Source organism: Haliotis cracherodii, unplaced genomic scaffold (assembly GCF_022045235.1).
Source record: "Haliotis cracherodii isolate W230 unplaced genomic scaffold, xgHalCrac1.p SCAF_10, whole genome shotgun sequence".
Taxonomy (NCBI): Eukaryota; Metazoa; Mollusca; class Gastropoda; order Lepetellida; family Haliotidae; genus Haliotis; species Haliotis cracherodii.
In genome coordinates, this window is record NW_027266265.1 from 18,741,523 (window position 1) to 18,765,803 (window position 24,281).

The 24,281-nt window shown below is 38.0% G+C and overlaps 1 protein-coding gene and 1 non-coding gene across 2 annotated transcripts; one reads left to right on the forward strand and one right to left on the reverse strand.

Annotated features, from left to right (window-relative positions):
* Positions 1 to 262: 262 nt before the first annotated feature.
* LOC139454166 (DENN domain-containing protein 11-like) lies at positions 263 to 23,068 on the reverse strand. The gene is made up of 9 exons (XM_071235710.1): positions 22,846 to 23,068; positions 12,887 to 12,986; positions 11,465 to 11,623; positions 10,619 to 10,778; positions 9,451 to 9,589; positions 8,056 to 8,181; positions 6,635 to 6,785; positions 5,234 to 5,302; positions 263 to 3,931 (listed from the first exon to the last, which is right to left on the reverse strand). Exons 1-9 carry the CDS (start codon positions 23,066 to 23,068, stop codon positions 3,733 to 3,735), a joined length of 1,326 nt encoding a protein of 441 aa, XP_071091811.1. The 3' UTR covers positions 263 to 3,732.
* Positions 23,069 to 23,172: 104 nt separating this feature from the next.
* Trnan-guu (transfer RNA asparagine (anticodon GUU)) lies at positions 23,173 to 23,246 on the forward strand. Its single transcript has one exon. It is a non-coding gene; the product is annotated as a tRNA-Asn (tRNA).
* The last annotated feature ends 1,035 nt before the right edge of the window (positions 23,247 to 24,281 follow it).

Here is a 24,281-nt window from a genome sequence, read left to right on the forward strand (position 1 = left end):
GACATCAACACATCGTCACAGTCATCACCAACAGTTTGGGCAAATGTAACTGTGATCAAAGGAGCATATGGACAATGGAAACACTACTCATTATTATAAGTATATGGATTTTACTTACAAAACAAACCACTTCTCAAGACAGACCTGTCTTGATCAAAGGAGCATATGGACAATGGAAACACTACTCATTATTATAAGTATATGGATTTTACTTACAAAACAAACCACTTCTCAAGACAGACCTGTCTTGATCAAAGGAGCATATGGACAATGGAAACACTACTCATTATTATAAGTATATGGATTTTACTTACAAAACAAACCACTTCTCAAGACAGCTTGATGCATATTGAAGACCCACCTCAAGCATTTTTCTCTTCCAAAAATGCTGTACATGTCTTAGGGGGAATGAAAATATGGAGATATTTCAGTTTGCATAAAAGAACTGAACCGCAGGCAGTGTTTGAAATAATTTAAAAACCCAACAAGACATTCAGGCAGGTGACCCAAAATTGTTGCCACTGTACATTTCAGACTCTAAGCATCTCTTCCATTTTGTGTTTGCTCAGAGTCAACCTTAAAATAATGTACATTTACATAAAAAATTCAACTAAAACTAATGAAATAATAATTAAATTCACATGCCAAGACCTTTATTTCTTTGTTTATTAAAAATACATAGAACTTAACATGAGAAAGTTGAGCAATGTCGAACCACAACATCATGTGGCTTTATCCTTCCAAAACAAAGGTCAAAACAGCTGTTATGTGACAAGGGGGAAAACTCCATCAATTAAGAGATAACAAAACAAAATATGCTGGAGTTACGAAATATTTCTTTGTTCTTCAAAGGAACCCAGCAGCTGATTCAGTAGTTTACAATACATAAACTGATCCACTTTGATGACAAGTAGTCCTTCTTTTACCGGAACAGTGTATTCAAGGGGTACATTTACTCGCAAAATCTTTATTAGAAAAAGACGCCAAGTGTAAAGGAACTTTTCAGTTGTCCTATATCCTTATTTACTATATATCAGAATAGTTTGCTGATAACTTTCATTTTAATGACATGAAGAAAAATACCGGTAACAAACAATTACTTTCTTGTGACACTTAATAGATTTTCCCCATTTTTTATTTGACACTTAAATACATTTGTTTTCCATTTGTCATTTGACAATTACAGTTTTAGTCCATTTTCATTTGACACTAAATAGATTTGTCCATGTTTTCATTTGCCACAATGTATATTTAATGTGATGAACAAGCTTGTCAAAGTGTTTATGCCTGCGGGACTCGGGCATCAGAGAATAGTAGGTTTCCCCTGGTACACACATTTAGACATTGGTGAAAACCATTTCTGGCAGCAACCGTTAGAAAAGACAAAGCATGATTCAGCAGCATTAGATGGAAGGTTGCTGGAGACAAAAATGATTTTTCAAAATATCAATGTCCCTCAGTTTTGAAATTAACGTGACAGAAATTGACATGTACATGCATCACTGTCACAGCTTGTGGAATGTTATTTATCTACAGGTGAGAGTATATGTACATGATAAATACAGATATTGCACATGAAACAGGCATCACTACCTAAATGACTCACAGCTCACAAGATAACAAACCATTTCATACTCAAGTCACTCCATATCAGAAAAGCTTAAAGTAGCTACAAAAGTTGCCCTCTGCCCTCATCTCCATTATGCAATAACACGATGGATCATATCTTGAAAGGACTATCTGGCCCTGATAGCTGATTAGCTAACTTCCTAAAATACATCTTCCTGCTCTAATAAACATACATGCAAACTAGCATTTAACTTCTACTTTTCAAGAATCATTCTCGACTTTTCAAAAGACCAAGCTGCCAAAAGTGCCTCAGCTCACCTTGGAAATGAAATTCTGGGCAACATGTGTCCCCTACCCAGATACATATTTATTACCTGACCTCAGCTAAATGGTCCTTTGACCTGAGATATCCAATACCTGACCCATCAGGTAAAAGGTTAATTGCCCTGTAAGTACTGCCAGCCCTCTGAAGATCTACACCAGGTAATTCACAAGTGACTGACTGTGAATCACTGTTTCAGCAAAATAACACAGCCTTTCAACACTGCAGCCTCACAGTGTAGACTCAAACAGTTTGCCCCACTGCAAAAAATTAACTTACAAACTCAACCCAACTGGCCTTTTGACAGATTTTACCCATTACCCATTTGATTATAGTAACAAAGTTAACTAGCCCCACACCAAGTATCTTAACTATCAAAACAAATTTGTCATAGGAATGTTTACACTATGTTTCACCATTACCGGTGAATCCACTGGGGTGCTTTGCAGGGTGACGGCTTCTGTTCTTAATATCCTTTTGAAATGAGTCAAATGACCCGTATTATCATGGGACTTGAAGCAATGTGGAGAACAGATACAGCAAGGCTATGGCACCCTTTGTGATGTACACTGAGGGTCCACTGACCACTCCTGTTTTCCTCTCACTTGAACCAGGCCAGAGCTTGATTGGTTTAACCATATGTATTCCTCATGGCGGGGGGAGGAACGTAATATATACACACCAATGAAGTATTAATACTGCACACACAGTTGGCTAGGTTCAGGACTGGTGTTCACATGGACCAGCCAGAAGAGGGTTTGACTGAAATGTGACCTCTGGACACAGACAAAACAGTATGATTTTGTAAGTTGTCAAACAAAAATGCTTTTGCAGAAACACCATGGTTCATTCATTGCTACAATTCCCAGCAACTGCAGGATAACTCTAGTATGAAACAGTCTGCACTATATCAGCTGTTTGTTGAAGAATTGTGAACACATCACATGTCATGCTAGACACAAATACCTGCTACAACTGCTTTGTCCGTGACAACATTGTCACGATGCAGTCATGTTTGGTTCTCTACTGGAATACATGATATGTGAAACTGACTGTCTTTATAAGACAAAATGTGGACACATTGTTTAAAGCTAATGAAAGTAGCGGGAGGTATTTGCCATCATTAACAAGTGTAGCAACTTGGAGAAACATCGACAAACCTGGACTTCTTCACAACATATGATTGAAAGATATGCATGGTGTATTACTTTCAAAGCGATCATATCAAGAAACAAGAATTCAAAATAATTATTTTGACATATCATTATACTTTTCAAGAATTTTGTTAAAAACATCATACCATGAAAGTTGTTTTGTTACATGTACCATATCACGAAGGATGTTTAGTTTTGTTATGTTACCCATGTTTAGGGAATGATAAAATGTTTATGTTCACCCCAAAATAATTTTGTATAATGTAGCATAGGCGCCCATGTTGCATTATGTATAACAGCTCTATGAATCCTCACTGCTTTTCCTTTTCAGTTGTACAAATTACTCTCACTGAAAGTTCACCTTTTTGTCTTTAAATGAAAGACTACACATACAGACTGGCTGCACGCTTCAAACATTTCTACGAGTATCATGAAATATTTCACTCAATTGTTTTATGAATCATCCATATTCTGATGACCGCTCTGAAAATAGAATTCCCGCATAGAGGCTAACATTTGATCTGTATAATCTTCATTAGGGCCATACTGTGTTTAAAACAGGCCCCTAATATGCATAAATAGCATAATCAAATATTTAAATTCCTTTCAAAAAGTGGCAGCACCTTATTACATCATGGCTGAAAGAAATGTAACTCTAGCATAGGGAGGGTGTGTTGTGGAGACCCACTATTTCGGACAGCATGGGTTATCGACCATTAACACAACATCTATCCCATAATGCTCCACCAGCTCCATGAGGAACGTGCGGTCACCGACAGGGTCAAGGCCCATGCTTTTCATGTGGTCAGAGGTCAACTGGCGATCTTGTGAACATGAGATGTCCAGAAGGGTTTGGAAGAGCCTGTCGTTGAGCTCTGTGAAGAAACTGTAAAAAAACAAAAGATACCGTAAGTCCGAGGGAGCACACTCCACCACAAGCACCCAGGGATAGATTGGTAGCTGTCTGCAAGCCTGAGGGCTAGAAGCAGGGCTTGTTGGAGTGTCCTTCTACATGACCACTACATATTTCTATTGATGCATAAGGCAGGGCTAGACTTAAGGAATTTGATTTAACTTGCACCATGTGCATGTTGACATGAAAACAAGATTGCACCACAAGAAACAACATTGCACCACAAGAAACAGGGTTGCACCACAAGAAACAGGGTTGCACCACAAGAAACAAGGTTGCACCACAAGAAACAAGGTTGCACCATGGTCCCATAAATGTATCCCCCAAAATAAAATCTGGGATGTCTGACTTTGTCATCATTTATAGTACAGTTACTAGTTACAGTACTCAAGTGGCAATGTCATCTATGGCATAATGCATAATTATCATTAGTAGGATAATCTAAATATCATGACATGATATGAAAGGCAACTTCAGGGATAGATGAGGCTACAGTACAGTACATGATCTCCAAGTACCCCCAGATTAATGACGTCAAATTACACATACCACAGGAATTAGTGTTGTGGTATGGTAAATAAAGCTTAGATGTAATGAGTGTTCAAAGATAGATTTTGTGGTTTAGTCAAGATACAAATTTTTCAATAATAGGTTGGACTTGTGTATGTTATATATAGCTAAATCAAGCCCTGCAAGGTTAATACATTTGCAAAAATCTTGAATGAATTTATAAGATCTGCTTTAGGAATAAACTTCACCGTTGAGTCTAAGACCAACTACATTGAGCAATATTTTTATCATCATTTTACCCTGTTGTGTCAAACCCTGTTGTGTCCAACTCAGTCTGGTCCCAGCAAACTCTCAAATTAACCTGGATGTGCTGAATTCTGGTTGTTTTTAACATAATTTATACTCCCAAGAGTCCAAATATAAGTAAAATTTACCCTGATAAATCAACTCAATTTCAAAAACAAACTGAGCTCAAGTTAGAATTTCTATTGAACATAATATCGTGAAACATGAAAGACACGAAGCATAACATGCGTGATGTTCTCGCTTGCTGTTGTGTGAAGGCTCTGTCACACAGTAAGAAGGTCAAGTCAGGTGTGTCAAACTTCGGATAAGACAATATTTCTCTGCTCCCCATCAGTTTGTGACAATGGAGTTCAACTGTATTCAATATGATGTGATAAATTACATTGTCAAAGGAATATCCTATGGTTAGTGTTATGTTCAAGGCTACAGACATGGAGAGTTTTTACAGTGTACACTTACTTTGAGAAGAACTCCTCTTCATCAATCACCTGCTCACCTGCCTCTTGTAGGGAGAATATGTAGGAGGATCTGTAGCACATGCAGAACTATAGAGGGAGCCACGACATACACGATATGTCTTACATCAATAGGTACATGGAAGGACCAAACATCAAAATGTACCAGTTCCTCAAGGTTTGAATAGCTGCACACTGATGACTTACCACTTTTGTGAAACCGGGATTTGAACCCATGATCACAGGTTTCTGGCACAACCAAGGGATGCAACTCTGCACAGTCAATTGTGGAGCCTTAGTTGTGACCCTTCTCTACAGAGTGGAATGTGTGTGTCAAGGATATGTTCACATACAACTAAGGACTGACTTGTTTATCAAGTACAGGGTTGATAATGAAGTGTTGTAGTTCTGGCCGACCTGCACTTTACCCTCTCTAAGTGTGCCCACCTCTACAGCTGAACCATGAAGATCCAGGGTAGAATAGGTCTTCAGCAACACGTTCTTGCCGTAAAAGGCGACTAAGCTTGTTGTAAGAGGTGACTAACGGGATCGGATGGTCAGGCTCGCTGATTTGGTTGATGCATGTCATTGCATCCCAATTGCGTGGATCGATGTTCATGATGACAATCACTGGATTGTCTGGTCCATACTCGATTATTTACAGACTGCCGTCATATAGCTGGAATATTGCTGAGTGTGGCGGTAAACAATAACAACCAAACAAACAAAAGCCTCTACAGCTGGCTTCCACTGATTCTTCCTGAAAAAAGATCATCTTGGCTCCACACATGTAGCTTCTATCACATCAGAGGATGTTTCCACTTTTGTTACAAGTAAAACAATTATTGATATTTCCATTGGGCCTCTCATGTAAAAAGGTTATCCTCTATCACTGTCTTTGACATTTCGTTTGAGACTGAAGGCATGTAGGATCCAAACACATTACATTTGAAAATACACATGAACATTTCTGACACAATGCCTGAGGTAACAAAATATCAAATACCGTCTTCGACGTAATAAGCGCCCAGGATGCTCTCAAAATTAGAAATAGAGGGCTCTTATTAGAATATTATTTTGGTGAAAAAGTTGAAAGATAAATTTTGTTGTTTATGCTGACAGCCTGAAATGTTTATGTACGACAGATATATTTTTCTAGAATTTAATTGCCAATAATTAAGGGTGCATATGACACACGAGTGCGTATTGTACGTGAATAAATAAGGTCTTGTGAACATTGATCAATCGGAAGGTGTGCTAATTGGGATTGTTCACTAGCCAATATATTAGCAAATGTTGCCGTGGGCGCTTGTTAGAGCGGGGCGCTTAATACGTCGAATACGGTAAACAGAGTTTTTACATTTGTCATCATTAACAAACTTGTATCTGTTTCAACAATGCTTACCTTTGATTGTTGAGTTTGGCATATTTTTCCCTGTCAGCATCGCTGATCTTAAGTAGGTCTTTGAGTGCCGGTGTGTGTGCCCTGACCAGCTGGTTGTCTATGTACACATCATATAGATGGGTCTTGCTCTCAAATATCTTCTCTGTAGTGCCTGCACAATTGTGAACTATTGTTATTAACTATTGCTATTAACTCAAATATACTGTTTCACAATGCATAGTTACCTTCAACAGACAGGGGTGGGTTTGCTTTATCTTACTATATCAGTTCAGAGAGAATAAACCACTCAGAGCACAGTTGTATCATACAATAAAACACTGCCCATCATTGTTTATTCTCCTTGCACTGTTTTATTGAATGATAAACAATGACCAAACTTTGTTATTTCTTACATGAGATATCAATATTATTTACAACCACTTTGTAAAACTAACAAGCTTTTAAAGTAATTAAATACAATCTGATCTCGGCAATGTCAGACAAGTCCATTTTATGAAAAGGCGGGTTTCATTTACCAGTAAAAAGAGGAAAGGTGCTAAGTGGATAATTTCCGGCCATTATTTGTACCTTTTCTCTCATCATAGCTTGCTTACTGTTGGATGCTACCATTCAGCCAATGTGTTTATCTAAGGTTAACAACTCGCTGCCCTCTCAAAAATAGCACTATTCAACTGATGAAGTCATCAAGTTGTGAGCATTTGTTAAAATCTCCAGAAATTAGGTCATTATAGAAGAGTTTTATCGTGAAATATAAGATAGCAATGAACAGTGATGAACATCGATGTAGCTGGGCAACACAGATAAACCTGATGAACCTGAAACCTGGCCAAATGATCGCATCCAAAAGTGGGAGAAAAGGTACAGGTTATCAATGCGAGATTGCGAAAATATGCGGGAAATACACGCCTCTGCATAAAATGGACTTGTCCAACTTTGATGAGGCCAGATTCTATTGAGGGAGTCATCATTATTTAAATACAAGTAAATAGTTTTAAAGCTTTACATTTCATCACCGTTCCCAAAGAGGCTGTACATGATGTTGGTATCTCATATAAGAAATAAACGACTCGTGGTCATTGTTTATCTTACAACAAATCACTACCGGGGGAATAAAACACTTAGGGCTGTGCCCCTCATGGTTTATTACTCCTGCAGTGTTTTATTGTACGATAAAAAACTACCACGAGTCGTTTATTTCTTAAATAAAGCAACTTGTTCTTCATTGTTCTTTGTGATTTATCATGTTGGTATCTTATATAGTACAATTTACACACTCTATACACATTAAACCATCACACACTAATGCTAAATACTCAAGTTACATGTTACAGTGCATACTAGCAGAGTGTTTCTCTGCTTGTCTGGACAATACACTGTGTCACTGTGTGACTTATACTCGGGGAACAGTGGTACATACTTACATGCTATATATGTCATTTCATTCTCCAAAGCCTCGATGTCAGCTACATTGACATAGAAGTGGGGCCGGATGTCATGCCGCGTAAGGCCTTGTATATTGTGGTTACCAAGGCAACAAGCACAGTACACTGAAACAGTTCATTTGATATCTAAGACATAACCCAAATCAACATTATACAAGTAATTACTTTTGACAAGATCAACTATGCCAAAACCAGGACCTGTGGAACTGGCCCCCGAGGAGTTCTGACTGGACAGAGGTCGCAGACTGCTGAATGGGTTGGGTCCTCGGGTCCTTCTTTTTGCATAATTTACTTCATCAAGAGTAATTATTTGTTTTATTATACTGAAATTCACTTTAAAGTTTAGGAATCCTTTAAACCATCTTCTGTTTCATTACAGTAACTTGGCGTCTGTTACTAGAATTTCATTGTTCACAGCTATCTTGTTTTCTAGCAGACAAGTCAATACTCATCGCGTGACAGGTCAATACTGATCATGAGACGAGTCAATATTCGAGGTCAGTGTCAGTCACATGGTTTGGGGGGTCAACATTTAAATCTATGGTTTTGTTACGTGGTACGGATTAACCAATAGCATTGCAAAATTCGTAATAGAAGCATAACAGCATAAAATGTATTTCTTCACCTGTTCAGTGTTATATTTCATAAGACAGAACATAACCTGTCACAGGACATGACATCATAACTACATATGTTATGTGTGTGTGTGACATAATGAGTTATGATTAATTCAGTGACCTGTGTCAGAGTAGGTTCCCAGCACTCTTATGGTCGTAAGGGACATCGTGACTGTACTTGGTGGTCAGGTATGGTAATTTGGAAGGTTATCATACCGCGACGGGTGGCACACTGCTCATGTCAACTACTGATTTGTCCTGGAATTACTTACAAGAATAATTCTGACTCTGGCTTTAAACAACAAACGGAAATACAAAATTATTGCACGTGCCCTGTGGTTCCAACATAAGATCCCTGGAGCTAATGCTGGCCACAATAGTGTTGGTTGGTTTGTTGTTTACCGCCACACTCAGCAATATTCCAGCTATATGATGGCGGTCTGTAAATAATCAAGTCTGGACATGACAATCCAGTGATTGATATCATGAGCATCGATCCACACAATTGGGATCAATGACATGCATCAACCAAGTCAGTGAGTCTGACCACCCGATCCCGTTAGTTGCCGCTTACAACAAGCATAGTCGACATTTACAGTATGCATGGGTTGCTGAAGACCTATTCCACCCCGGATCTTCACGGGGCCCACAATAGTGTACTACAATGGCATTGCGTACATAAAATGGTGATGCTCAGTGTTCAGGGTCTAGTGCTCTGTTTTGTTTGGTCTGGTTTCAATTATTTACAAGCTCTCACCTCTGTAACACACGACCCCGATGGGAGGAGGAGAGAAGAAGAGGATGCGCTTCTGGAGTAGGGCGAACTTCCACAGTGTGTAGATTTGTTCCCCGAAGAACTTGATGAACTGGGAGAAACAGCCAGCTGGGTGGGTGATCTGGAAGGGAGGAGACAGAGACTGAGACTATTTTTCAAGTCACTGAGAATCACTGAAAGGAATAATGTTTCCCTTACCTTTTAGCTGAGAATTAAAATTGGTTCAAGGGAGGCAACTCATTTCAAAATACAAATTTCAATTCTCAGACTCAAGAAAATGTATATGGGGCAAGGTGGCCATTAGAAAGACAATGCTGAGAGAGACTGACAGATACAGATGGTAAGATGTGCAAAGTTGAGTCCCGAAGGTGACAGAAACCTATTAACAAAACTTCCAATGATTATTATGATTATGATTCTCCTGGAGTTATTAGTCATAAATGTCGAAGACCTTCATCACGACCTCCAATATTAGCTCATACACTCTGATATAACAAAAATGCAGCTCAAATTGACTTAAAACCCAAATGACTCACTCATGTGTGGAGTGCCAAATTCTGCTACTGTAACAGAATCTACAATGGAACCAGTAGTGGATACAATCCTGGACATACTGGGCACTGGATCACCAGTATTGTTTGTATATTTGTTTATCATTGCACTCAGCAATATTCCTGCTATATGATGGCGGTCTGTAAATAATCGAGTATGGACCAGACAATCCAGTGATTGACATCATGAACATTGATCTACGCAATTGGGATTCGATTCAACCATGTCAGCGAGTCTGACCACCTGATGCCGTTAGTCTCTTATGACAAGCATAGTCGCCTCTTACAACAAGCATGGGTTGCTGAAGACCTCTACCCAGATCTTCATGGGTCAGATCAGCAGTAGCTGACACTTGTCTTCAGCTTGGGGCGGTCACAATGTGGGATCCTGCTGAAGGCCTGGGACAAGTTTAAAAAAAGAAAGATCCCAACAATAAGAATGTTGTGAGTCTTTGTCAAACCATGGGAATAATGACTACCATAGTGCAAGGATCACAATGTGAAACATAAGCTATCAATCACTGGTTGATCTTGTGAGGATATCATTATTCCAAGGCTCATCATAGAGATGCGATACCCCCTGCCTCATGCAGCCTCACCTTCATCTCTGGCAGCAGCTCTTTGCTGGGTGTGGAAGGTGTGGACGCAGGGCTGGGAATCTTCAGCGCCTCCGCTGACCCACCTATCGGTAACACCCCCTTCTTGTCATCAAAGAATGCTATCAACTGTGTGTACACCCCGGGCACCTCCAGCTGATGTCTGAAAACATGCAGACCTCTTACTGTCTGATCTCAACAAAATATACTAGTATATGTTTCAGTCATGATTGGAAAACATCAAAAATGTAACGGTTAAAAAGTTATAGATGCAACACAATTGTCCATGGCAACAAATCAATAATAAATATCAATTTAGTTAAGATCGATGCCATATTACACTATCAATAGACAATGAAACTACACACTGTCAATGTCAATCATTAATTAAACTAGTACCTATTCAGTTTGATAAAGTACACCTTGCTTGAAGCCAAAGATGGGTATCTATTCCAAAATGTTAAAAAACTGGCGTCATACAACTATTGGAGGTACCTCTCAAGAAATCTTTGCAACATGAGTAAACGTGCCTTCGGTAATTACCACTGGTCATGATACCACTGGTCATGATACCAATGCAAACCAAGAAAAACTCAAGAAACGATATAGAGCAAAATCTAGTTTGCCTTCAATTGAGAATTAGAAGTCCACAACTCACAATTTCATTTGAGATCATATGCATCATTTTCCATGCCTCAGTTGTAGAAGAATGACACAATATTTTCACATTCAAATCAAAGACCACTGTTTATCGGTTATTATTTACCTGACTTGGGTCTCCAGGAACTGCACGTGTTTGTAGAGGGAGGATGTCAACCTATTGACCACTGTTTATCGGTTATTATTTACCTGACTTGGGTCTCCAGGAACTGCATGTGTTTGTAGAGGGAGGTATAGGATGTAGACAGGATCCCCACTGACTTCATCCGTGCCCCTCGCTCGATCTCACTCTCCACCTTCATGTTCTCAAAACAAGCCAGGCCATACAGGTTCTCCTTCCGGAAGTAACTGTACAACAAAACACTGACTGCAGTTCTGGTGCCCGTGTGATGCAAGTGAAACTGAGTAACACTAGCAAGCAAACTGGAGAAAAATGCATGATTTCGTGCCAAATTGACATACAGTCGAACCCTGTGTCTTGAACTACTGGGAACCATAGAAACAGTTATTCTTATCTGGGATTTGACACATCCGGTCTTCTCTTCTGACCCAGCTATCAGACATCAAGCAAACATTCTACATTTACATTTACATCATATATATGGAAAGAATGACAAGCAGAAGCAATTGTCATATCTACATTTATGCATCTGTATGCATTTTATTCATATCACAGGATTATCATGATATCATATGACAATAACAATAGTAAATAAATACACACATTTATCAACGACTTATCAGGGTAAGTTTTAATTGGTATTAACACCTGGGGCTATAAATTGAATTTGTCACAACCAGGATCTTGACACATCCAAGTTTGAGACAACAGGGTTCGCCAGCGTTTGAAATTACAGCTCACGTAAGAATTACCTTTCATCTGACCAATCAAAGCGTCGCTTAGCAGATCATGAAAGTGGCAGTCGAAATGTGTATTCTAATCATGCAACCTCAAAAACGTTAACACGGGGCATTCCAAACAACTGATTCAAAATTACCGTCTGTCACTCGCTTAACCATATATTTGATATTCCAGAATGTCCCTTTGTTCAGTTTTCAAAATTTTAATCGAGTACTGTGTCAACATATTTTTCAAACTTAGTCTCAAGTGGAATCATTAGTTTTGTGTGTGTTTTAAGTCTTTTATTAACAAGTTTATGTCATTTTGTTCAAATTTAAGGCTGTTCAAGCTATATTGGTGATCTTCAAGGACATTAAAAATCAAGGCTTTTCAAGAATGACCTTATAATTCAAGGCCTTTTTAGAGACTGTAGGAACTTTGCAGGATACTGATGCAAGGGGATGGGACATATTACTGTACATTACCATCAGGGGTATGGGTCCTCAATGAGATTGGGTGTGTGTAGTGTTGCAAAAATACTTGTTGTAGTTGTGAAAATAGTCTTAAATGGTTTATGGTATCACTTATTAACATGATTAAGGATACGATATTCAGTTGTGGTTTTCATCTCTTAATAATTTGAGAAAGAAAGTAAGCATGACAAAAGCTTACAGTTTGCAGACTTGGTATGTCATGTCTTTAATACACAAGAAATGAGTAAAACAACATGATACAATGCCTGAGAAAAAACTTGCACTTTAGTTACTCACACAAAATCCTTGTCCAGAGTGTGGGAACCACTAGCCATGGCCTTGAACTCCACACCATCAAGGTCAGTTTCTTCTGGTAAACACCATTCCACAAGGTTACCTGAGGACAGAGCCAGTCATGTTACAAACAAGCTAATACACCTTTCTGACACGCCAGTTAACAATGGTTCATTACAGCTAACTTATCTACAAACCATAAAAATAGCTGCTTAGCCTTTCTAACACATAAAATCAACTTTTTGACATTTTCGCAGTTGTTCAATTGTCTATATTAATCATGAGGAATACACCTTATATTCTATGAGTATGAAAATATTATCTATCAATATCATATTAGTGATGGGTGGGTGAGTTGGGTTTAATGCCGCTTTTAACAGTATTCCAGTTATATTGCAGCGTGACCACCTATGGAGGTGTCTCGATCCTCTCATAGTAAAAGATCTCATATCAGGTATTTTCTAATATTTGTTTTTGAAATGTCCTTTTGAAATATACAAAGCTTTCTTGGCAGACATGTATGAGGGCTGGTCAAAAAGTTCTTAGCCTGACTTTCAACTATGGGCCATAACAAAGTGAACTAGTCAATGTAGTACACTGTTTGAGCAGTTCATTGCAAGTGTATTTGGTCTGTTGAGACAGTTTGTATATTGGTGATAGCCAGTTGAACGTGATAGGGGTCTAAATAGACACAGAAATGGAAAAGAACGAATACTGAGCAGTCATCAAGTTTTTGTACTTTATAGAAAAGTACTCCCCAAGAAATTCATGACCCCATGTCACAAGCGCATGGGGATAAATGCCCCAGCTATTCCACTGTTCCAGCTATGTTCAAGGCTGGGAGGACAAGCCGTGATGATGACCCAAGGCCTGAAGTCCCTCAACTTCAATTAATGAAAATTCAATCAAGGAGATAAATTTATACCATCAGATAGCGATATTACCATTGCTGAACTTGGATCCACTGAAACTGTTATTCATGAACATTTACAGATGAATAAGATATCTGCTTGCTGGGTACCACAGTTACTAAATTCTGATCTTAAGGGAAAAAAAGAACTGACATTGCTAGAGAATGTGGGTTTCGAAAAGCTCCATACCCGCCAAACCTGGCACCAAGTGATTTCCACTTGTTTCCTTAACTAAAAGAACACCTTCATGGAAAGCGCTATGACGACAATGATGACCTCAAAGATGCCGTTAATGGGGTTTTCAGGGTGGCTTCAGAAAGCCTTTTTCTGACTGGAATTGGATGACTAGCTTCACTATCAATATGAGAAGAGTATTGAAAAGCAGGGAGATTATGTTGAAAAATAAAATTAAAAACTTTCACTAATGTCTTTTTTGTTTGTTAGGCTTAGAACTTCACGACCACCCATCGTATTCTACTACAAGTCAAACTCCATATACATGTACATATTTGAACCTGACCAAATCTGATGTACTGGAACTAAAACTTGCAATGTTACTGAAAGATGTTGAATGTATGGTGATACTAGTGATTGATTAAATACGGCGAAAACATTTTCTCAGCTGTCATATCCACCCTCTTGTTTTCACTCTTAACATGATTCAACCAATATCAAATATTCTGAAAGATAAAATTTACATATTGTCAACTCATCATGATGTATCAGCAAGCTGTTACAGTTCCATGAAACTTGTATGTTAATCAGTATTTATATCAGTTCTAAATATTGAACTATAAACAACTGAACACACACCTGTTACCATCGGAACTCAGCAGATTTGTATCTCTAACACTTTAACCAATCATAATCAATTATCAAGCACTTCTACATGTTGCAGAGAAGCAAATTATGCTCTTTGTATACAAAAAGTTGATTTCTACAAATATTTGACATTTGACTATTTTCACCGCTATTTTGCATTTTACCATGTTTACACCAAAGGCAATTGAATCTGTTTCGGCAGATAATTGAAACTTGCTATTCTCTGATGTTGCCATATTATATTTTAATTAAATTATGTTAACTTTATCATAAGCTTGTCTTGCCCAAGAAGTGAACTATTCAGATTACACTTTAATTGATAGACACCGAGGACTTGCAGAAGAGCTGTTTGATCCTCCATCTTCTAGGAATTAACTAAATGATTGTATGATTGTCCAAATGGTTACAATGATCATTACGGATAAAGAATGAGGGGGAGTTGGCCTGTTTTGTGGAAAGAGAGTAATGTAATAAGTTTTTGAAAGGCATTTAAAAGTGATACATATAAGGAAGAGAATCTATGGATGTCAACTTTTTTATTATGAGGAACACAACATTTCGGAGTATATGATGAAGGAGTAAGCATATAATAAAGAAGTTGACATCCATAAATTCTCTTCCTATGTAATAAGCTGCTCAGAAAAAAACATAGGCAATCTACAAAATTCTAATCTAATCTGCTTGTTGTAATCTCCAGTTCAGCATCTACTGGGTACACAGGTTCAAAGTCAAGCATACCAGTGAACAGTCATGCAGTTTTCCTTCCACAATATTTGGAAATGTCACCGTCTTTTCTCCTACATACACCGTCTCCTTCAAGTAGTTCAAGTATAGGAACGCTGAACTTAGTATAAGGGACATATCAGATTATGCCACATACATGACAGACTGTTAACTGAGGAAGGAATCTGCCAAAAGTACTCATCAGTACTGTAACTTTTGGCTTGACTCTAATTGCTGAAGAGATGTCCATTACACTTTTATATTGGATTCCAAAGCTCTATAAATATCTGTTCAATGAGAGATTGCTGGGTCCAGTAAATGTACTACCAAATTCCTGCCTCAGAGATTAACCATAATCCTCAATTCAATCAAGGAAGGACTTTCTTAATATTCACAGAAAGTATTTGAGACAATTGGAAATCATACCAGTTGTGGATTGTCAGAAAACCCAAAAGATTTGTTCAAGTTTTTAATCTCATAAAAGAATCAAGTTCAAATTTGTCAAACATTTGATTTTTCAACCTTGTACACCACAATCTCACACGACAAACTTAAGGAAGATCTTTATTCCTTGATCTATCACTCAGGTTCCATGAACCATATACTGAGAAGTTGGAACAGTCTTAAGTTCAGTGTTCTCTTTCCTCAGAGCAACACCGTAAACCATATGTTATTACTTTATAACTCAAAGGAATCAGCTACTGAGTTTACATCTCAACTTTGCTGTTAAGTTAACCATAAAATATGGTATATGTAGGTCATTTTGTATTAACATTTTGTTAAAATTTGGGCTGATTGGATGTAGCTTGCAATCATGGTGTCTATCCATTAATTGGGTTTGCATATTAAAACTTAACTTAACATTAAAACTTAAATTACACTTACATTTACATTGTAAATAAGCAGCAAACTTTGACACATTCCTGAGTTAGCCCCTGGTCAGTTGTAGGACACTTTCTTACATCTGATAACAGTGGCCTTCTTTAAACCACTGTTGCAATGGTAACATGTTCTTCATCATCACAATGAAACAAATTGTATGCCAGCAACTGCAGCAGAAATGATTGTTGATTACATGAACCACCCTCAGCTATTAAACACCTATAATTCCCTGCAGGAAGGCAACAGACACATGTAGGCTGCAGTCTGACATCAATCAATAGTCCCTCTGTCAGCAGCAACACACCACACACACAGAACAACACTCTCGTATTGATCTGCCAATAGACATGCTGTTTGACGGTGTTCCCTTCTGCCAGTCTCAATAAGTATGTCCATGTGATTTATGTACAGTAACTGGTATCAATTGTCATGACTAGACTTGTTAAATACACAGTTCTACACAACAGCTGACAAGCATAGAAGATGGGTTAGAAGTCAGTCATAAACATCAGCCATGCTGATATTACAGTTTCATTTTACATACCACAGTAAATATGCTATAATGCAATGAATAATTTAAGTTATTGGCAAATTACTTGCATGAAAACAAAACATAATATTTTTTACATTTGTCATCATATTTTTCTGACCCTCTGTGAATGTTCATTCTTTCAGGCTCTCCCATAAGGCAAACGAAAATGTCCAGGTAGATTATCACATAATGGACACACTACCCCAATCATACACTTTTCTTCCACTACATTTGTTCATAATTCTCACAATGATTGTTTCAGAATCATCTCACTGCACCTGTCTGTGATTTTGCTGCCTTGATTTTTTTCCAATAAATCCATATAAGTTTGGACTGTGTTGACATGGTGTGAGTGTGAGTATGGTTATACACTGCTTTCAGCAATACATGTATTCCAGCAATACCACGGCGCGTGGCACCAGAAGTGGGCTTCACACACTGTCATGTTGTGAATAACGAGAATAGCATCCTCTCCCAAACAAGTTAAGATTGGAACACAAACTTACATAAAGACAAGTTAAGATTGGAACACAAACTTACATAAAGTCAAGTTAAGATTGGAACACAAACTTACATAAAGACAAGTTAAGATTGGAACACAAACTTACATAAAGTCAAGTTAAGATTGGAACACAAACTTACATAAAGTCAAGTTAAGATTGGAACACAAACTTACATAAAGACAAGTTAAGATTGGAACACAAACTTACATAAAGACAAGTTAAGATTGGAACACAAACTTACATAAAGTCAAGTTAAGATTGGAACACAAACTTACATAAAGTCAAGTTAAGATTGGAACACAAACTTACATAAAGTCAAGTTAAGATTGGAACACAAACTTACATAAAGACAAGTTAAGATTGGAACACAAACTTACATAAAGACAAGTTAAGATTGGAACACAAACTTACATAAAGACAAGTTAAGATTGGAACACAAACTTACATCAAGTCAAGTTAAGATTGGAACACAAATTTACATCAAGTCAAGTTAAGATTGGAACACAAACTTACATAAAGACAAGTTAAGATTGGAACACAAACTTACATAAAGACAAGTTAAGATTGGAACACAAACTTACATAAAGTCGAGTTAAGATAGGAAATTAAACAAGTATGGAATTTGACTAATTATCATATATCATTCTCAATCAATACTGGTATGTTGTTTGTTGTTTAACGCCAGAATCAACAATATTCCAGCTATATGACAGCAGTCTGTAATTAATCAAGTCTGAACCAGACAATCCAGTGATTGACATCTTGACCAACGATCCATGCAATTGGGATATGATGACATACATCAACCAAGTCAGCAAGTCTGACTACCCCCATTTGTTGCCTCTTACGACAAGCATAGTCACCTCTAAGGGAAAGCATGTGTTGTTTAACACCTATGCTAAGCCAGGTCTTCACACTGAATGGAAATAATGCAATTACACACGCTTCATCTGCTGATAAATACTGCCTGTCTGTATGTGGGTGATGTTCCCTGACGTCACATAGCCACATCAATGTTACAATGACATGACAACCTTGCACACAGCTACATTCTCATCAACAAGGAGTCCTATACATATATTGTAGTCCTATATATAGATTGTTATATCATATATACTTTGCCATTGTTGGAATAAGAAGTATCAAATGTTTTTCATTAAGTCAGTAAAAAACAGAAAAAAATTATGTTAGGTTTGAAACTTGAAACCTAAAGAAGCCGTGGCAGTCAACAATGGTGATCAGGAAAGTGATATCCTCAGAGATAGTATGATCTAACACAATGAACCTATATCCTGATGAGATGGGGGTGAGGTAGCCTAGTAGTTAAAGCATTCGCTTGTCATGCCGAAGACCCGGGTTCTATTCCCCACATGGGTACCTATGATTGTAGGTTCGAATCCTGGTTTGCCCCAATTATGTTTCTAGGTTTGTCAGCACCATACCCATGCTCATGGGTTTCGCCGAAGTGGTAAACGTCTGAGACCTACATCACTTCGGGCTTTCCTCCCACATTAATCTGACATGCTGTGATATAACCATAATACTGTTAAAAGCGGCGTTTAACCCAACTCACTCACTGAATCTTGGGTGTATATTCACTTGTACATTCTGTTGTTTTTCTTGTTGTATAACAGCACTTAGTTTCAACAGTAATACAAAATATAGACAGTGGCCTGGGGCAGACAATCCAGTGATTGATATAAGGAGCAGCGATCCACGCCGTCAGGGTATGTTGACACAACCAAGTCAGCATTTAGTTTCCTCTTACAATCAGCATAGGTCGCTGGGCTTCAAGTTTGACCAAGAATCCCCACAGTGCATGTGTATACTGAGTCGATTACTGACAAACAAATACATAACATTACCATGATTACTTGTGGACAGTCATTTTAAAACTTGTTATAATATATTTCACAGAACATGTGAGTACTATGCAGAGTATGACGAAGAACAGAAGATGCTTACATCCGATAATATTGGAAAAGTTCTATTACTGCTTCGGAACATTGGAACAAACTACCATATTTGGTGACACTGCGGTGAATTCGTAGACACAACCAACTCAAAGACACAACTTACAGTAAACTCATAGACAAACCAAGAGTGAATTTGTGGACACATTTTTTAGATGTTGTAAATGAATGAATATTGATGTGCATTTCATTGACCCAAACAACAGGGTTTTTTTCACAAGAAGGCATATGAGTGGCTGCATCACTTCCAAAAGGAAGGACACATTTTCACTGGTTGAGTGTTTTCTTTTTTGAATAAAGTGTTAAATAATAAATTTGATAAGTATTAGTATTTTGTTTGCAGGATCCTTTGTAAATAAATTAATGATCAGGTAAGTATATTCGTGGCGAGTAGGACAAGAGGATCATTGGGTAAAGTGGTGAGTGAAGTACAGGAAGTAGGGGATTGCCGTACTATTGTTTGGTCATACAAGGTTCAGAAGGATCCTTTGTAAATATAGAGAATCTCACCCGAGTGTCTTTTGATATCAAATATATCAGCGAGTGTTGATATATTTGATATCAAAAGACACGAGGGTGAGATTTTATTTATCATCCAACATCATTCTTTCAACTTTTTCAATTTGTAGACAGTAATTAGCAGTGTCTTCAGTGTAAAAAGTACTGCAAACAGCTTCAGTAGCAGAGCCATTAGTGATGTCATTTGATTGTGACGTCATGGTAACCAGTGATGTCACAATGGTCTGCAAAGCATTGTGATGTAATTTCATTGCAGCGATATCTACAGTGTAGGTATCGCAAAAGCGATATCTACAGTGTAGACATCGCTTGATCTCATCCAAGCGATATCTCCTGTGGGAGCCAGTTTTGGATGATAAAATACTATAAATAAATAATTGGGTAAATAAATCCAAGCAGAGAAGGACAAAAGGATAACAGTAATATTTATTGTTATTCAAAATTTAAGATGCGAAAGAAATTTGCCACATAAAAATTAAAAATGTATATGTAATAGATACATGTATATTTATTTAAGTCTATTTCCCAATTTTATTCTTTTGTTTCAGAGTTCACCCTGAATTTTGTCAATGAGTTGGGAGTGCCTCAGTTTCTCCATGGCTACAAATTAGTCTGTTTACAAATTCACCTGTAGCCAATAGGTTGGGGACTAACCATATCTCCTTGCGGCTCCCTATAACTGATTTTGATATAGACTTGTTGTGACACAGAGCTACAGACTGTTCCATTGTGTTTTCCTGATAGATTCTGAATTCAGAACACACCGCACAAACAACCCTGCCATAATGTACATGAATCATTATCCTAAGAAAACTGCAACACGATTTGCTTCCCAAAACACATGCCTTCAAATATGTGTACTTAAAGTTTTCATCATGCAACTTTCTATGTACTTATTGGGCTGGAATCATCAAGAGGGTACACATTTTGGGCCATCCTCGCTAAGTACAATGGCGGATAGAAAATCTCTACAAGTAAATATAGTGTTGCACAATCTAAAATATAAGTAGTTGAATTTGAAGGCAAGTGTCTTACGAAGTGAAAGATGTAGCATCTGTCATTAGATCATGACACATGCATTTTGCTAAAGCTTTTAAAAAGCAAGCAAATTTGGATCAGGGATCTGTTAGAAAATCACTATGGAACAGACAGCAGCTCTTTGTAGAGACAAGTCAATATCAAAATTGTTTATACAGAGCAGCAAAGAGATAAGGTTACTGCAGCTGTTTGGGGATAACCATAGAACAGGAATATAAGAAGATGTTTTAGTCAGTACATCTAAAATCCCAATCAGCAGTGATCAGTGCACATTATACATCATAGCAAGAACCAATTTCTGACTTCAAGCCGACAGTGCATTTGTTTTATGATCCTTTTACCCTGTCATTCGTGGATTAATCTCCACTTAAAACCAACAATTCTTTTGAGAAAAAGCGAGCACCTTTAGAATACAGTACCACAACTTCTCGTGAGGATGATCTCTGTCGTAGGTCACGTGTCTTAAAGACAAGCAACCAGTTTTAGTGAGAATCCGTTGCACAAGAACTTGCTACCTTCGGATCATTAGCAGGACAGATAATCGACTTAGCTACATCCACACTGTGAAACTAAAAGCAAATTTACCTAGTCATGCCTACGATGTTACGGGACTGAATGAAAAGGGTTGAATAGGTTGAATGGCAAGGTGTCTTTAGTCTACTGATGCTTAATAGTGATCCCAATGTCATTTGGCACACTTGTCCCTTTCCATAATCTACAAGATACTGAATGGTGTGGAATGAACTGATGTGGCGCTAATGAAAACGGTTCCAGGTGCAGATGTTGAACTTGCGGGTGCTCATGAATGACATTGTAATAATTTGTCAGATGACTTTGTGACAGAAAAGTGTGGTAGGGAACACTAGTGGTAAGGATAATGTGGATCATAGTAAGGAAAAAAGAGGAATAAGCATGGGTAGTGACACCACAAGGATGAGTCTGCTCTTGAATCATTACTGAATATAACATCACGGGTGAAAATGGTTTCTATGAATGTTCCAGGACAGTTTCCTGTAGACAAAATATTCAACACTAAACCATTTCATTGTGCTTTCTTGATGTCTTTGTGACTAACACCGGTGACATTTGGATGTGTTCAGCGCCAATATAAATACCTAATAAACTGCATTTCTGTCCATAATAATGAAAATTAATGAATGAAAAAAATAAACCATGTATATTAGTTTGAATGTATAATTATTTTAGCCATTTGTATTAAGAAAAAAAAATATATTGAAAAAAAAAGGGCTTTCATAAACTAGCGCTTTCCATAAAATGTGCTGCTGTAGTCTATATTTAGTAAACAAATATTCAAAACTTTCAACATCGCTGGGCTTTTTCAATGACATTGCGTGTGGAGATGATAGATCACTGAGACCAAGACGTCACAGGGCATTGTTTTTTCGTCGGTGTGACTGGCAACAAAATACTTCAAATTACGTCATAGGGTATTGTAACCTGAAAAATTTGCAGTACTGTATTCTAAAGGTAGGCAAAAGCTTGCTTCAACATACAAAAAACAGCTTCCAATGGGTGAGACAAATTCTCTCTTCATTCGGGTATGGGTGTCCTTTTACTAATTAATCCCCGATACTTGTCGTTTACTTCTATAATACATATGCCAGTATGTGTAATGCCAAGTGCTTTTCGCTTCAGTGACACTGGACACTGGAAGGTCCAAATATATTCAACTCAAGACAGGATTGATAACTGGACAGTAGTATTACAAAATCATGACAATTCAATCACTGCCTTATGAACATACATGCAATCTTTATATGTAGTTTGGTACATGTAAAAGTGGTAAACGCCTACACTTCTGCAACGACACAACACAACACATTCACCATTGTTCACCGACGTCAAGAATATTTGGGGGCAGACAGGCAGGCTAACTGTGTGAGTACATGTTGAATTATCATGAGTACATACCCCGTACATATATCATAAGGTCCCTTACACCTAGACTGACATCTCGTCTATTCTTATGGGTCTGTGAAGTTTAATTTTCCTTCAGCCTTGATGTACATGATAAATAAATTATTTCAATGCTGCCCACCTGTTCTTGTGTCAAATGCGACAACAAAAATCGCCACAACATTATCAGGTTCAGCAAGAACTGAGGCCGAGGTGCTGCCGCTGATAGTGATCACGTCGTTGGAACCGTCACCCCCGCTTGATCGCTCATTGTTTTCATATAAATGACGAATTTGTTGCCTCTGGGTTTCATAATCGTCTAACTGGTCAAATTTTAGAAGCGGGGATTTATCATGCTCCGCCATCTTGTTTATTGATAATATGCATTTCCGGAAAACATACTTATCTCCCCTCATGGTGCTATTTTTAGTCATTTATAAGTTGTGGATTTCGTCTCAACATCAGCAAGGTCTCTGTGGCGCAATCGGTTAGCGCGTTCGGCTGTTAACCGAAAGGTTGGTGGTTCGAGCCCACCCAGGGACGTAGCTTATATTTTTGGCAGTCCACGTTTTACAATTTACTCAATACAGTGCTCTTTCGTCAGCGTAAAAAAATAGCACTAAGACCCTCACAATTGTGGAGTGGCTTCCGACCCTCTACGAATTCGTCACCGCTAACCCCATAAACATACGAAGAATTCGGGACGAAGACGAAAATGGCCCTAATAGATAGAGATACAAAGATAACACAAATCCGTAGTGATTTACTTTATGTTTATTGTTAACAAGTTTAGTTATTCTTGGAAGCTGCTCTTCACTGATCTTTGAGTCACATAGTTACCCACCTCAAAGAGCCTCAGCACAGCCCCCTTCCTCTGCTGGAGCGCTTTCGGTGGACACGCCGACTGGTATACACAGCTTCCTCAACCCACAGAACACACACAGTAAGTGAAAGGAAGTCACTCTTCTTGCTGTGTGAACTCCCTGTACAGAGTTAAAGGTTCATATACTCTGAATCCATCCCTGACACAGAATAAAGCCTGCATCGTCTCCTTACACAAACTTGCAATGAACTGCCATTATGACTTTAGCTGTGGTTATATATTTAGCCAACACTAGATCTGTAAAGTAACTACATTTATCACAGTAGACTTTTTATGTCTTCACGGGTAGAAAATATTTGGAATTTCACTTCCTGCAACTGTGCCAAGTTTCATGTATTTATCGCAGAGAGCACAATTGTTCAGGAAACGCTGCACTAGATATACCCAGATCAAGTATTATCCTCACCAATCCTCACCCCTGTTGTATATCTAATTGTTTCTGAACCCTCTGGGTTATTTGGACAATGGTGACTTCTACCTAAGTTATTGTGATTAAATTTAAAAAAACAACAACATTTGGCGCCATTTTCACTAAACTTTGGCGTCATTTCTACAACTTCGTATCTGTAGATATGTTTATAAGACTGTTTTTCTATGATCCCTGAATCCTACAAGGCCACAATGTGTGCAGCTCAGCTGCGACTTCCTCAACCTGACCACACTCTCCTGTCACCTCTCATACTTCATCCCATGTC